Source organism: Hyla sarda, chromosome 11 (assembly GCF_029499605.1).
Source record: "Hyla sarda isolate aHylSar1 chromosome 11, aHylSar1.hap1, whole genome shotgun sequence".
NCBI classification, from domain to species: Eukaryota; Metazoa; Chordata; class Amphibia; order Anura; family Hylidae; genus Hyla; species Hyla sarda.
This window is the reverse complement of record NC_079199.1, coordinates 1,002,444-1,019,384: the sequence shown is the minus strand read 5'-3', so window position 1 is coordinate 1,019,384 and position 16,941 is coordinate 1,002,444. Positions and strand designations below refer to the sequence as shown.

The 16,941-nt window shown below is 48.3% G+C and overlaps 1 protein-coding gene across 2 annotated transcripts in view; it reads right to left on the bottom strand.

Moving 5' to 3' along the window:
• The window catches only part of TSHR (thyroid stimulating hormone receptor), a 55,078-nt gene that overhangs the window by 5,423 nt on the left and 32,714 nt on the right, over positions 1–16,941 (bottom strand). For both annotated transcript variants that reach the window (XM_056546712.1, XM_056546713.1), the window contains 6 exons: positions 13,412–13,486; positions 12,713–12,787; positions 12,362–12,439; positions 12,207–12,275; positions 5,222–5,299; positions 306–494 (listed from right to left, as the gene is read on the bottom strand). In XM_056546712.1, the coding sequence (XP_056402687.1) occupies positions 306–494; positions 5,222–5,299; positions 12,207–12,275; positions 12,362–12,439; positions 12,713–12,787; positions 13,412–13,486 (564 nt within the window). The remainder of the gene's footprint in view (positions 1–305; positions 495–5,221; positions 5,300–12,206; positions 12,276–12,361; positions 12,440–12,712; positions 12,788–13,411; positions 13,487–16,941) is intronic.

Here is a 16,941-nt window from a genome sequence, read left to right as displayed (position 1 = left end):
TTGTAGTTTTGCAACAGCTGGAGGCACACTGGTTGGGAAACATTGCTCTAAACCTAAGGGAAGGACAATCCTTCAGCCGTGGTTTCTTAGAGGTTTCCTCCACTGAGAGTCTTTCCTCTCCTAAGTGCTGGAGGCTGTCCGGGCATGATGGGAGCTGAGAGTAGTTTTGCCACATCTGGAGGGCCACAGTTTTCAGACCACTGCTCTAGACTAATACATTGTAACAAACAATGTGAGCAGAGTTTGAAGCTGACAGTTCATACGCCCTTTATAAAGCAGTAAGGCTATGCTCACACTCTACAAACCTCTTCTTCTTGGTCCAGTTGGTGAAGGCGCAGCAGTGACTGGGGTAGGACAGGTCCGCGGTCTCCAGGTGCACGAAGGAGTTCAGAGGGGGCAGCTTCTTCAGGTACCAGGCGTTCTTCGCCAGCAGATGCTTCAGGTACTTCAGGCCTTTGGTGGGCAGATTGGTGACGGCCGTGTTGGAGATGTCCCTGGAGGAACAGATATATAGAAGTGCCGTGAGGACGGAGACATGGCGCACACTGGCCCCACCCACTTGTCTAAATAGCCCCTCCCACCTGACTGATCATGTAGCAATATTAGGATGGGGGGGGAGGGACATATGTCTGAAATGGTGCAAGAGAAATGATAGGCTGTCGGGGTCTGATGGGCATTGTAGTTTTGCCACAGGTTGGTGAACAGGGATGATGGGAGTGATACATTGTATGTGATAGGAGATTAGATTGTGATCTCCTGGGGTGAGGGATGATGGGAGTGATACATTGTATGATAGGAGATTAGATTGTGATCTCCTGGGGTCAGGGATGATGGGAGTGATACATTGTATGATAGGAGATTAGATTGTGATCTCCTGGGGTCAGGGATGATGGGAGTGATACATTGTATGATAGGAGATTAGATTGTGATCTCCTGGGGTCAGGGATGATGGGAGTGATACATTGTATGATAGGAGATTAGATTGTGATCTCCTGGGGTCAGGGATGATGGGAGTGATACATTGTATGTGATAGGAGATTAGATTGTGATCTCCTGGGGTCAGGGATGATGGGAGTGATACATTGTATGTGATAGGAGATTAGATTGTGAGCTCCTGGGGTCAGGGATGATGGGAGTGATACATTGTATGATAGGAGATTAGATTGTGAGCTTCTGGGGTCAGGGATGATGGGAGTGATACACTGTATGATAGGAGATTAGATTGTGATCTCCTGGGGTCAGGGATGATGGGAGTGATACACTGTATGATAGGAGATTAGATTGTGATCTCCTGGGGTCAGGGATGATGGGAGTGATACATTGTATGATAGGAGATTAGATTGTGATCTCCTGGGGTCAGGGATGATGGGAGTGATACATTGTATGATAGGAGATTAGATTGTGATCTCCTGGGGTCAGGGGTGATGGGAGTGATACATTGTATGTGATAGGAGATTAGATTGTGATCCCCTGGGGTCAGGGATGATGGGAGTGATACATTGTATGTGATAGGAGATTAGATTGTGAGCTCCTGGGGTCAGGGATGATGGGAGTGATACATTGTATGTGATAGGAGATTAGATTGTGATCTCCTGGGGTCAGGGATGATGGGAGTGATACATTGTATGATAGGAGATTAGATTGTGATCTCCTGAGGTCAGGGATGATGGGAGTGATACATTGTATGATAGGAGATTAGATTGTGATCTCCTGGGGTCAGGGATGATGGGAGTGATACATTGTATGATAGGAGATTAGATTGTGATCTCCTGGGGTCAGGGATGATGGGAGTGATACATTGTATGATAGGAGATTAGATTGTGATCTCCTGGGGTCAGGGGTGATGGGAGTGATACATTGTATGTGATAGGAGATTAGATTGTGAGCTCCTGGGGTCAGGGATGATGGGAGTGATACATTGTATGTGATAGGAGATTAGATTGTGATCTCCTGGGGTCAGGGATGATGGGAGTGATACATTGTATGATAGGAGATTAGATTGTGATCTCCTGAGGTCAGGGATGATGGGAGTGATACATTGTATGATAGGAGATTAGATTGTGATCTCCTGGGGTCAGGGATGATGGGAGTGATACATTGTATGTGATAGGAGATTAGATTGTGATCTCCTGGGGTCAGGGATGATGGGAGTGATACATTGTATGATAGGAGATTAGATTGTGATCTCCTGAGGTCAGGGATGATGGGAGTGATACATTGTATGATAGGAGATTAGATTGTGATCTCCTGGGGTCAGGGATGATGGGAGTGATACATTGTATGTGATAGGAGATTAGATTGTGATCTCCTGGGGTCTGGGATGATGGGAGTGATACATTGTATGATAGGAGATTAGATTGTGATCTCCTGGGGTCAGGGATGATGGGAGTGATACATTGTATGATAGGAGATTAGATTGTGATCTCCTGGGGTCAGGGATGATGGGAGTGATACATTGTATGTGATAGGAGATTAGATTGTGATCTCCTGGGGTCAGGGATGATGGGAGTGATACATTGTATGATAGAAGATTAGATTGTGAGCTCCTGGGGTCAGGGATGATGGGAGTGATACATTGTATGATAGGAGATTAGATTGTGATCTCCTGGGGTCAGGGATGATGGGAGTGATACATTGTATGATAGGAGATTAGATTGTGATCTCCTGGGGTCAGGGATGATGGGAGTGATACATTGTATGTGATAGGAGATTAGATTGTGATCTCCTGGGGTCAGGGATGATGGGAGTGATACATTGTATGATAGGAGATTAGATTGTGATCTCCTGGGGTCAGGGATGATGGGAGTGATACATTGTATGTGATAGGAAATTAGATTGTGATCTCCTGGGGTCAGGGATGATGGGAGTGATACATTGTATGATAGGAGATTAGATTGTGATCTCCTGGGGTCAGGGATGATGGGAGTGATACATTGTATGTGATAGGAGATTAGATTGTGATCTCGTGGGGTCAGGGATGATGGGAGTGATACATTGTATGTGATAGGAGATTAGATTGTGATCTCCTGGGGTCAGGGATGATGGGAGTGATACATTGTATGTGATAGGAGATTAGATTGTGATCTCCTGGGGTCAGGGATGATGGGAGTCATACATTGTATGATAGGAGATTAGATTGTGAGCTCCTGGGGTCAGGGATGATGGGAGTGATACATTGTATGTGATAGGAAATTAGATTGTGATCTCCTGGGGTCAGGGATGATGGGAGTGATACATTGTATGATAGGAGATTAGATTGTGATCTCCTGGGGTCAGGGATGATGGGAGTGATACATTGTATGATAGGAGATTAGATTGTGAGCTCCTGGGGTCAGGGATGATGGGAGTGATACATTGTATGTGATAGGAGATTAGATTGTGATCTCGTGGGGTCAGGGATGATGGGAGTGATACATTGTATGTGATAGGAGATTAGATTGTGATCTCCTGGGGTCAGGGATGATGGGAGTGATACATTGTATGTGATAGGAGATTAGATTGTGAGCTCCTGGGGTCAGGGATGATGGGAGTGATACATTGTATGTGATAGGAGATTAGATTGTGATCTTCTGGGGTCAGGGATGATGGGAGTGATACATTGTATGATAGGAGATTAGATTGTGAGCTCCTGGGGTCAGGGATGATGGGAGTGATACATTGTATGTGATAGGAGATTAGATTGTGATCTTCTGGGGTCAGGGATGATGGGAGTGATACACTGTATGATAGGAGATTAGATTGTGAGCTCCTGGGGTCAGGGATGATGGGAGTGATACATTGTATGATAGATTAGATTGTGTTCTCCTGAGGTCAGGGATGATGGGAGTTATACATTGTATGATAGGAGATTAGATTGTGATCTCCTGGGGTCAGGGATGATGGGAGTGATACATTGTATGATAGGAGATTAGATTGTGATCTCCTGGAGTCAGGGATGATGGGAGTGATACATTGTATGATAGGAGATTAGATTGTGATCTCCTGGGGTCAGGGATGATGGGAGTGATACATTGTATGTGATAGGAGATTAGATTGTGATCTCCTGGGGTCAGGGATGATGGGAGTGATACATTGTATGTGATAGGAGATTAGATTGTGATCTTCTGGGGTCAGGGATGATGGGAGTGATACACTGTATGATAGGAGATTAGATTGTGAGCTCCTGGGGTCAGGGATGATGGGAGTGATACATTGTATGATAGATTAGATTGTGTTCTCCTGAGGTCAGGGATGATGGGAGTTATACATTGTATGATAGGAGATTAGATTGTGATCTCCTGGGGTCAGGGATGATGGGAGTGATACATTGTATGATAGGAGATTAGATTGTGATCTCCTGGAGTCAGGGATGATGGGAGTGATACATTGTATGATAGGAGATTAGATTGTGATCTCCTGGGGTCAGGGATGATGGGAGTGATACATTGTATGATAGGAGATTAGATTGTGATCTCCTGGGGTCAGGGTTGATGGGAGTGATACATTGTATGTGATAGGAGATTAGATTGTGAGCTCCTGGGGTCAGGGATGATGGGAGTGATACATTGTATGTGATAGGAGATTAGATTGTGAGCTCCTGGGGTCAGGGATGATGGGAGTGATACATTGTATGATAGGAGATTAGATTGTGATCTCCTGGGGTCAGGGATGATGGGAGTGATACATTGTATGTGATAGGAGATTAGATTGTGATCTCCTGGGGTCAGGGATGATGGGAGTGATACATTGTATGATAGGAGATTAGATTGTGATCTCCTGGGGTCAGGGATGATGGGAGTGATACACTGTATGATAGGAGATTAGATTGTGATCTCCTGGGGTCAGGGATGATGGGAGTGATACATTGTATGATAAGAGATTAGATTGTGATCTCCTGGGGTCAGGGATGATGGGAGTGATACATTGTATGATAGGAGATTAGATTGTGATCTTCTGGGGTCAGGGATGATGGGAGTGATACATTGTATGATAGGAGATTAGATTGTGAGCTCCTGGGGTCAGGGATGATGGGAGTGATACATTGTATGATAGGAGATTAGATTGTGACCTCCTGGGGTCAGGGATGATGGGAGTGATACATTGTATGATAGGAGATTAGATTGTGATCTTCTGGGGTCAGGAATGATGGGAGTGATACATTGTATGATAGGAGATTAGATTGTGATCTCCTGGGGTCAGGGATGATGGGAGTGATACATTGTGTATGCGTCAGGTGACTTACAATGATGTGGGTCCAGAGACGACCCCCATAAAGAGTTCCTGGTGGAGCCCACCCAGACGTACGTTACTGTGCAGGTCCCTAGAAGAGAAGAGAAGGAATCAGATGTTGCAGCTGCTTGTGGTTTCGGCACCAGATCCCGCAGGAGGAATGTTACTGGGTGTTACCCGCTGGCTCTCGTCTCACTTGACTTGTCGAAACACTTGGAGAGGTGCGGAGGTTTTCCAGTGTTTGGTGCCGGTGGCGGAGCCCAGAGCCGTGATTTACCATACAGATCCCAAACATGAATCTGGAAATAATGCCGCCATATCCTGTCAGTGAATGTGAGAGCGGCCGGAGCGGCTGATCTCTAGAGCCTGGCGCACAAGAGGTTACTTGGCATGACGGGCGAGAGAGAGAATTGCTTCAGCGTGGGAAGAAGGAAACTTTACAAAACCCCAGCAGCCTGGCAAGTGGATCCCGAAATCCTTTTCTTGCGTTTCATCGAGACACCTACACCCGTCCCTCCCCGATATCTGCCGTCTGCAAAATTCTTAATGTTCTCAGGCTGAAAAAATAAAAGCTCTGCAGAGCCCAGATTATAACAACAACCCCGAAACGGCGGGCACCAGGGGCGGCTGTATACATATATATATAGTGAGCGTATGGGGGGCACACAGGGTTAACAAGCGCATCACAAGGGGCCCACAAAACCAACAACAGCAGAAATATCCGTCCTAAAGTCACAATAAATATAGACGCAGGGCTCCTACTGACGGCGGGTCACGCTGCGTTACGACCACAAATACGTAACAATCTGACGGGGTTTGCGCCGTGTAATGATCTGGTTGTAGCGCAGATATACGCGAGCTCCACCATGAGCAATTTATTTTACAACATAACCATATATGGGCATTTCAGCAAAAACATATGGTCGACAGATACTGTGGCGCACGTGCAGGGGGCACATTGACTTTAATGGATGGAACGCGGTCTACAGCTTCTATGTTTGGTAAGTGGCCTGAACGTGGTCACTAGAAGAATGCACACAGTCCTGCCATGTCTACATATGTGTCACCATGCTGTCCGAACGCAGAGTGAACCCACAATACCACAATCGCCTTCGGAGCTGCCATTTCCATGTGACGGAGCGTTGCGTGCTCAGTGTCTTCGGGTGAGACAGGCACCTAACATGGGCCCCTCCTGCAGGATCTTTATATATACGCAGTGGGGGCCACATCACATGACCTGCAGAGCTGGAAGAACCCTGTATAGTGTTTCCCAACCTGTGTGCCTCCAGCGGTTGGCTGTCAATGCATGCTGGGAGTTGTAGTTTTGCCAGGTTGGAACTGGTGTATGAGCTAAATGTATCACCTCAGGTCTCCAACCTGTGGGGAAACTACAACTCCCAGCATGCCTGGAAAGGCACACCTTTGGAATTGTAGTTACCCCTAACAGCTGAAGAACAGGTTAGATCAGTGTTTCTAAACCAGTGCACCTTCAGCTGCTGCAAAACTACAACTCCCAGCATGCCTGGACAGCCAGCTCTCTGGGAATGCTGGGGCTTGTAGTTTTTCAGCACCTGGAGGCATACTGGTTGGGAACCACTGAACTATAGGGACACACCTGTTTAAAAACTACAAATCCCAGCATGCCCAGACAGCCTTCAGCTCCAGCTGGACTACAACTCCAGCTGTTGCAAAACGAAAGCTCCCAGCGTGCAGCCAATAGGCAGACCAGGAGCTTCAAGTCACACCTCAGTGTTTGATATCATAGGCTGCTGAGACTTGTAGTCCTTCAGTATATGATACTGGTTATCCTCCCACCCCCGAGTCAGACACATCTAATGGAGCCATGGCCAACGTGTGACCCCAGGAGCGCGGGCGGTGACATCCCCGGGGAGCACTGAGGCCTCTACCATAACCCCAGGCAGGTCTATGATTCGGACCCGTGGGCACTGGGCAGAATTACCAGAGCCGTCTGGGCGCCCGCCCTCCTCCCCCCTCCGTCCTCGCCAGATGTTTTCTTAGTACCTCTCAACGTGCCGCAGGGGTCAGGACAGGTATTAGCTGCCGGCAGGAAGTATCGGATACCATGCGCTGGGCACAAGACGCGCTCACATCCCGTTAATCTCCCGTATAACCGCCGCCGCACACACAGGGAACCCGAGAGCCGGGGCCGCTCCTCTGTAAACACGAAGGCCCCACCAGGAATTACACACCGAGGTCTCTTCACCCCGAGTGAGGACACGGCTCCGGTGTTATTACAGCCGCTGGAAATCCCTCAATTATCTTCACTCCCATCTTGTCTCCTACTCCAGTCACATCCAAAGCTGCAACCACTAATGAGCTGCTGCCCCCTGCTGGACCAGTGGCATTGCTAGGGTGGGTGTCACACGGTGCGGTAGAAAATGGTATCACCCCCCAATTACAACCCCATTAACTCCTTAAGGACACAGGGGATAACATGTCTGATCTCCAGCGGCTGCGGCATCCCAGACATCCGGTGCACGGAGGAGGCTCGTGAAGTTACGGTCACGCCCCCTCAATGTAAGTCTATGGGAGGGGACAGCTGTCACACCCCCTCCCATAGACTTACATTGAGGGGGCGTGGCCGTGACATCATGAGCCTCCGGTGCTACTCCCGTCACTCTAAACAAACGCCAGATGCAGCAGGGAGATTGTGGGGGTCCCAGTGGTTGGACCCCCGCAATCAGACAATTTCATTTTTACTTGTTTTTTGCGCGACCAATTGTTCTTTGTAATTACATTTTACCCTAAAATATACGGTGCAGCCAAAAAAATATTATAAGATCAGTATGTTTTAAATCATCCTATTCTGACCCTCTCTCATTTTTCCGTATATGCCACTGTATGAGGGTCATTTTTTGCGCTGAGATCTGTAGATTTTACCGGTACCACTCTTGCGTATTTCTGACTTTTTGATCACTTTGTATTTTCCTGGGATGTGATGTGGCCAAAAAGCAGCAATGTTGGCCTTTATTTTACGTTTACACCATTCACCGTACGGGATAATTAACATTATATTTTAATAGTTTGGATATGTTTAATATGTTTATTTAATTTATCTTTCTAGACTGGAGGTGCACAGCATAGAAGTACATGTAAGTAACGCTGCGCACCTCCAGTCTGTCTTTAGCCGTCACACACTGTGCAACTGACAGTCACCGGGCCCCTGACTACAGCCGTACAGTGTGCGACAGAGATGGGACAGACGCACCGGAGTCAGAGTATCACCCCACCAGAGAGTGTCACCCCGTGCAGTCCGCACCCCCCCCCCCCCATAGCCATTGTGCTCTGCCCAGAGCACTTGATTAGATTGTGATCTCCTGGGGTCAGGGATGATGGGAGTGATACATTGTATGATAGGAGATTAGATTGTGAGCTCCTGGGGTCAGGGATGATGGGAGTGATACATTGTATGATAGGAGATTAGATTGTGAGCTCCTGGGGTCAGGGATGATGGGAGTGATACATTGTATGTGATAGGAGATTAGATTGTGAGCTCCTGGGGTCAGGGATGATGGGAGTGATACATTGTATGATAGGAGATTAGATTGTGAGCTCCTGGGGTCAGGGATGATGGGGGTGATACATTGTATGATAGGAGATTAGATTGTGATCTCCTGGGGTCAGGGATGATGGGAGTGATACATTGTATGATAGGAGATTAGATTGTGAGCTCCTGGGGTCAGGGATGATGGGAGTGATACATTGTATGTGATAGGAGATTAGATTGTGATCTCCTGGGGTCAGGGATGATGGGAGTGATACATTGTATGATAGGAGATTAGATTGTGATCTCCTGGGGTCAGGGATGATGGGAGTGATACATTGTATGATAGGAGATTAGATTGTGAGCTCCTGGGGTCAGGGATGATGGGAGTGATACATTGTATGATAGGAGATTAGATTGTGATCTCCTGGGGTCAGGGATGATGGGAGTGATACATTGTATGTGATAGGAGATTAGATTGTGATCTCCTGGGGTCAGGGATGATGGGAGTGATACATTGTATGATAGGAGATTAGATTGTGATCTCCATGGGTCAGGGATGATGGGAGTGATACATTGTATGTGATAGGAGATTAGATTGTGATCTCCTGGGGTCAGGGATGATGGGAGTGATACATTGTATGATAGGAGATTAGATTGTGAGCTCCTGGGGTCAGGGATGATGGGGGTTATACATTGTATGATAGGAGATTAGATTGTGATCTCCTGGGGTCAGGGATGATGGGAGTGATACATTGTATGATAGGAGATTAGATTGTGATCTCCTGGGGTCAGGGATGATTGGAGTGATACATTTTATGATAGGAGATTAGATTGTGAGCTCCTGGGGTCAGAGATGATGGGAGTGATACATTGTATGATAGGAGATTAGATTGTGAGCTCCTGGGGTCAGGGATGATGGGAGTGATACACTGTATGATAGGAGATTAGATTGTGAGCTCCTGAGGTCAGGGATGATGGGAGTGATACATTGTATGATAGGAGATTAGATTGTGATCTCCTGGGGTCAGGGATGATGGGAGTGATACACTGTATGATAGGAGATTAGATTGTGAGCTCCTGAGGTCAGGGATGATGGGAGTGATACATTGTATGATAGGAGATTAGATTGTGATCTCCTGGGGTCAGGGATGATGGGAATGATACATTGTATGATAGGAGATTAGATTGTGAGCTCCTGGGGTCAGGGATGATGGGAGTGATACATTGTATGTGATAGGAGATTAGATTGTGATCTCCTGGGGTCAGGGATGATGGGAGTGATACATTGTATGTGATAGGAGATTAGATTGTGATCTCCTGGGGTCAGGGATGATGGGAGTGATACATTGTATGTGATAGGAGATTAGATTGTGATCTCCTGGGGTCAGGGATGATGGGAGTGATACATTGTATGTGATAGGAGATTAGATTGTGAGCTCCTGGGGTCAGGGATGATGGGAGTGCTACATTGTATGTGATAGGAGATTAGATTGTGAGCTCCTGGGGTCAGGGATGATGGGAGTGCTACATTGTATGTGATAGGAGATTAGATTGTGAGCTCCTGGGGTCAGGGATGATGGGAGTGATACATTGTATGTGATAGGAGATTAGATTGTGAGCTCCTGGGGTCAGGGATGATGGGAGTGATACATTGTATGATAGGAGATTAGATTGTGACCTGCTGGGGTCAGGGATGATGGGAGTGATACATTGTATGTGATAGGAGATTAGATTGTGAGCTCCTGGGGTCAGGGATGATGGGAGTGATACATTGTATCTCATGCGTCTGGTTCTTTGGCAGTGATAAGCTGCAGATTCTGGAAGGTTTCGCCCCTGGAGTTGAACAGAACTTATTTTCTCATAAATTCTCCCCTACAAATTGCGCCAAGTCTGGTAATGTTACACCAGTGAAACGAGCGCGTCCAATAAGTCTTCACAGATTTACATTGTGTCCATAAGCCAAAGGTTTGATGGGAAAAGTCTAAATGTTTCTTTTTACCCAAATTTATACATATTCAAAGCCATTTTGTTGCTGTTTGGAGCAGTGTCCTGTGTACAGTGGACGCCGAGAGAACAGCAACATGGACCGTGGCCACCTGACCACGTACACAGCGCACATACTGCACGTACTCCAGTCACAGCAAGAGATTAATGTCTGATAATGTCAGACTGCAAGACCGGATGAAAAAAAGTCCTGGTGACTGCTGAGTATTATTGTGTCCTAGTGACTGCTGAGTATTATCGTGTCCTAGTGACTGCTGAGTATTATCGTGTCTCAGTGACTGCTGAGTATTATCGTGTCTCAGTAACTGCTGAGTATTATCGTGTCTCAGTAACTGCTGAGTATTATCGTGTCTCAGTAACTGCTGAGTATTATTGTGTCTCAGTAACTGCTGAGTATTATTGTGCCCTAGTGACTGCTGAGTATTATTGTGTCTCAGTAACTGCTGAGTATTATTGTGTCCTAGTGACTGCTGAGTATTATTGTGTCCTAGTAACTGCTGAGTGTTATTGTGTCCTAGTAACTGCTGAGTATTATTGTGTCCTAGTGACTGCTGAGTGTTATTGTGTCTCAGTAACTGCTGAGTGTTATTGTGTCCTAGTAACTGCTGAGTATTATTGTGTCCTAGTGACTGCTGAGTGTTATTGTGTCTCAGTAACTGCTGAGTGTTATTGTGTCCTAGTAACTGCTGAGTATTATTGTGTCCTATTGACTGCTGAGTATTATTGTGTCTCAGTAACTGCTGAGTGTTATTGTGTCTCAGTAACTGCTGAGTGTTATTGTGTCTCAGTAACTGCTGAGTGTTATTGTGTCTCAGTAACTGCTGAGTGTTATTGTGTCTCAGTGACTGCTGAGTATTATTGTGTCCTAGTGACTGCAGAGTATTATTGTGTCCTAGTGACTGCTGAGTATTATTGTATCCTACTGACTGCAGAGTATTATTGTATCCTAGTGACTGCTGAGTATTATTGTGTCTCAGTGACTGCTGAGTATTATTGTGACTCAGTGACTGCTGAGTATTATTGTGTCCTAGTGACTGCTGAGTATTATTGTGTTCTAGTGACTGCTGAGTATTATTGTGTCCTAGTGACTGCAGAGTATTATTGTGTCCTATTGACCGCTGAGTATTATTGTGTCCTAGTGACTGCTGAGTATTATTGTGTCCTAGTGACTGCAGAGTATTATTGTATCCTAGTGACTGCTGAGTATTATTGTATCCTAGTGACTGCAGAGTAATATTGTATCCTAGTGACTGCAGAGTATTATTGTGTCTCAGTGACTGCTGAGTGTTATTGTGTCTCAGTGACTGCTGAGTGTTATTGTGTCTCAGTAACTGCTGAGTATTATTGTGTCTCAGTAACTGCTGAGTGTTATTGTGTCTCAGTAACTGCTGAGTATTATTGTGTCTCAGTAACTGCTGAGTATTATTGTGTTCTAGTGACTGTGGCCGCACACATCTGGGGCCCCTGGGGGTCAGTGAGTACTTACACGATGGTCAGGTTTGTGGCGTTGAAGGCGTGGCCCTGCAGTTCGCGGAATCCATTGTTGTAGAGTTTACTGAAGAGACAGGAGACAAATGAATTAAATAAAAATGTTCAGAAAACCTGCAGATGAGCGGAGAGGCTGCGGGGGGCGCTACTCACAGGGTCAGGAATCCGCTGGATAGGCCCTGGAACGCGTTGGCGGGCAGCACCGCCATGTTAGGGTTTTCTACAATCTCCCTGCAGAGGAACAAGAAAGGACGACTGATCCATGGACTGTAAGATGACGTTACATTACACTAATAATACATCTTATAGGGCCCCATGACCTCAGGGGCCCCCCGCATAGACCTCTAAGGTCTTTATATGCCGTCTGTAGACAGTAGAGACACTGGATACTTCCTTTAAGTGATAGCGGGGCCCTTTATGCATTAAGGGCCACTGTCCATGAGATGTAATCCGCTGTTCACAGGAGACTTTGTAACAATGTAACAGTCTGATCATGTGACTTACACAAAGACGCTGCCAACCAGAGAGTGGATTCTGCTTAAATCGGGGAAAATGGAGAGGCCGGTGTTCAGAATGCCCCTGAAAAAGAGAAGAGAAGATGCAAAACCCGCATCTACACCCGCCAATCACCAGTGCTCTCCAACCTGCGGACCTCCAGATGTTGCAAAACTACAATTCCCAGCGTGCCCGGACAGCCAACGGCTGTCCAGGCATGCTGGGAGTTGTAGTTTTGCAACATCTGGAGGTCCGCAGGTTGAAGACCACTGCTGCACCGCAAATTGTTACGAGCAAAACTCTCCCTGTATCACGGGCCCCTGCACGGAAAGAGAACAAGCGAATATGTGAACTGTTCAGCCCTGAAGGGTCCCCGGAGCTCCCACCCTTCTATATAGTAAATATTGGGGTACCTGGGGTTCAGCTATTGGGTACAGGTGATACCTCAAAACTAAGCGTTATCTACAGGATCGGAAATAAATGGTGGAAGTTACCGATCACGAGAAGAGACGTCCCAAAAAGAGTGAATCAGGGAACAAGGGGTCCCCCGCTCTCATGATTGGTGGGGGTCCCATTGGTCACCTATCCTGGGATAATGACCCTGAATGGTGGGAAGACGATTTAACGCTATGGTGTCTGGCTGGGACACCCCCACATCTGATGAGGGTCACAATGGCCGCTCCAGCCCCCCGACCCCCTTACACTTACAGATAATTCAGCATCGGCAGGTCCTGGAAGGCCCCGGTTTCGATACAGTTCAGATTCATAAGACTTCGGATTTCTCTGCAAAATAAAAAGTACAGCGGGGTAATGGCTCCCGGGGCACAAGCGCTGCAGGTGGAGGGGACTATAGTGCACACAGACCGTCCAATAGACAAGAGGGGCTCTTCACTGCCTTTCGCTGTCCGGGCATGCTGGGAATTGTAGTTTTGCAACAGCTGGAGGCACACTAGTTGGTAAACACTGACCTAGCCCTTCAAACTATGAACCTCCAGATGTTGCAAAACTACAACTCCCAGCATGCCCGGACAATCAATAGCACTAAGAGAGGCAAAAACCCAGTGTAGGAAACCTCTAGGGAACCATGGCTGAAGGATTGCCCATCCCTTGGGCTTAGGGTATTGTGTCCCAACCAGTGTGCCTCCAGCTGTTGCAATACTACAAGTCACAGCATGCCCATACAACCTACAGCACTTAAAGAGGCAAAACCCCAGTGGAGGAAACCTCTAGGGAACCATGGCTGAAGGATTGCCCTTCCCTTAGGCTTAGAGTAGTGTGTCCTCCAGCTGCTGCAAAACTACAACTCCCAGTATTCCTGGACAGCCAAAGGCTTTCCAGGTATACTGGGAGTTGTAGTTTTGCATCAGCTGGAGCTCCCCTGGATGGAAAACAGTGGTCTAAATCAACCTGTCCCGGAGTTTTGAGGAGATGAGGTGCGAGGCGCAGCGTGCCGCACTCACTGGATATTAGTCACAGAATTTATTTTGTATCCAGTTTTCCCCCAGGAAGGGGTTAAGCAGGGAGGTGAGCGATGGAGCTATAACCCAGTCCATATGTGCTCTGATCAGAACATTATCAGTTCTAATCCCTGTCAGCATGATGTCAGCGGGCGTAGCACAGCGCACAATTTGGCTGACCCCCCGCTCAGCCCGAAAGCGACGGCAGGTTTCGCACTGACCGACTGTCTGTCTAGAAACATGTGTTTTAGTCGCCTCCATACATGTGACCCTAACACTGTCCTGTGCTACAGAAGATTGTCCAGCAGGGGGCGTCAGAACTGCAGAGCTGAGCATCCCTCCATCAGTACTACGGAACCAGATGACTACTGAGAAATACAGAGCTTAGTGCCCCGACGAGACTATAGAGCCAGACGTCCCTCATCGAGACTATAGAGCCAGACGTCCCTCACCGTTACTATAGAGCCAGACGTCCCTCACCGAGGCTATAGAGCCAGACGTCCCTCACCTAGACTATAGAGCCAGATGTCCCTCACCGAGACTATAGAGCCAGACGTCCCTCACCTAGACTATAGAGCCAGATGTCCCTCACCGAGACTATAGAGCCAGACGTCCCTCATCGAGACTATAGAGCCAGACATCCCTCACCGAGACTATAGAGCCAGACGTCCCTCACCGAGACTATAGAGCCAGACGTCCCTCACCTAGACTATAGAGCCAGACGTCCCTCATCGAGACTATAGAGCCAGGCGTCCCTCACCTAGACTATAGAGCCAGACGTCCCTCACCTAGACTATAGAGCCAGACGTCCCTCACCTAGACGATAGAGCCAGGCGTCCCTCACCGAGACTATAGAGCCAGACGTCCCTCACCGAGACTATAGAGCCCGACGTCCCTCATGAGACTATAGAGCCAGACGTCCCTGACCGAGACTATAGAGCCAGGCGTCCCTCACCGAGACTATAGAGCGAGACGTCCCTCACCGAGACTATAGAGCCAGACATCCCTCACCGAGACTATAGAGCCAGACGTCCCTCAACGAGGCTATGGAGCCAGACGTCCCTCACCGTTACTATAGAGCCAGACGTCCCTCACCGAGACTACGAGACTATAGAGCCAGACATCCCTCAACGAGACTACAAGACTATAGAGCCAGATGTCCCTCACCGAGACTATAGAGCCAGATGTCCCTCACCGAGACTATAGAGCCAGACGTCCCTCACCGAGACTATAGAGCCAGACGTCCCTCACCGAGACTATAGAGCCAGACGTCCCTCACCGAGACTATAGAGCCAGACGTCCCTCACCGAGACTATAGAGCCAGACGTCCCTCACCGAGACTATAGAGCCAGACGTCCCTCACCGAGACTATAGAGCCAGACGTCGCTCACCGAAACTATAGAGCCAGACGTCCCTCACCGAGACTATAGAGCCAGACGTCCCTCACCGAGACTATAGAGCCAGACGTCCCTCACCGAGACTATAGAGCCAGACGTCCCTCACCGAGACTATAGAGCCAGACGTCCCTCACCGAGACTATAGAGCCAGACGTCCCTCATCGAGACTATAGAGCCAGACGTCCCTCACCGTTACTATAGAGCCAGACATCCCTCACCGTTACTATAGAGCCAGACAGCTCTCACCGAGACTATAGAGCCAGACGTCCCTCACAGAGACTATAGAGCCAGATGTGCCTCACCCAGACTATAGAGCCAGACATCCCTCACCGAGGCTATAGAGCCAGACGTCCCTCACCGAGACTATAGAGCCAGACGTCCCTCACCGAGGCTATAGAGCCAGACGTCCCTCACCGAGACTATAGAGCCAGACGTCCCTCACCGAGGCTATAGAGCCAGACGTCCCTCACCGAGACTATAGAGCCAGACGTCCCTCACATCACTATAGAGCCAGACGTCCCTCACATCACTATAGAGCCAGACGTCCCTCACCGAGACTAGAGCCAGACGTCCCTTACCGAGGCTATAGAGCCAGACGTCCCTCACCTAGACTATAGAGCCAGACGTTCCTTACCGAGACTATAGAGCCAGACGTCCCTTATCGAGACTATAGAGCCAGACGTCCCTCACCGAGGCTATAGAGCCAGACGTCCCTCACCTAGACTATAGAGCCAGACGTCCCTCACCGAGACTATAGAGCCAGACGTCCCTCATCGAGACTATAGAGCCAGACGTCCCTCACCGAGACTATAGAGCCAGACGTCCCTCACCGAGGCTATAGAGCCAGACGTCCCTCACCGAGACTATAGAGCCAGACGTCCCTCACCGAGACTATAGAGCCAGACGTCCCTCACCGAGACTATAGAGCCAGACGTCCCTCACCGAGACTATAGAGCCAGACGTCCCTCACCGAGACTATAGAGCCAGACGTTCCTCACCGAGACTATAGAGCCAGACGTCCCTCATCGAGACTATAGAGCCAGACGTCCCTCACCGTTACTATAGAGCCAGACATCCCTCACCGTTACTATAGAGCCAGACATCCCTCACCGAGACTATAGAGCCAGACGTCCCTCACCGAGGCTATAGAGCCAGACGTCCCTCACCTAGACTATAGAGCCAGACGTCCCTCATCGAGACTATAGAGCCAGACGTCCCTCACAGAGACTATAGAGCCAGATGTGCCTCACCCAGACTATAGAGCCAGACATCCCTCACCGAGGCTATAGAGCCAGACGTCCCTCACCGAGACTATAGAGCCAGACGTCCCTCACCGAGACTATAGAGCCAGACGTCCCTCACCGAGGCTATAGAGCCAGACGTC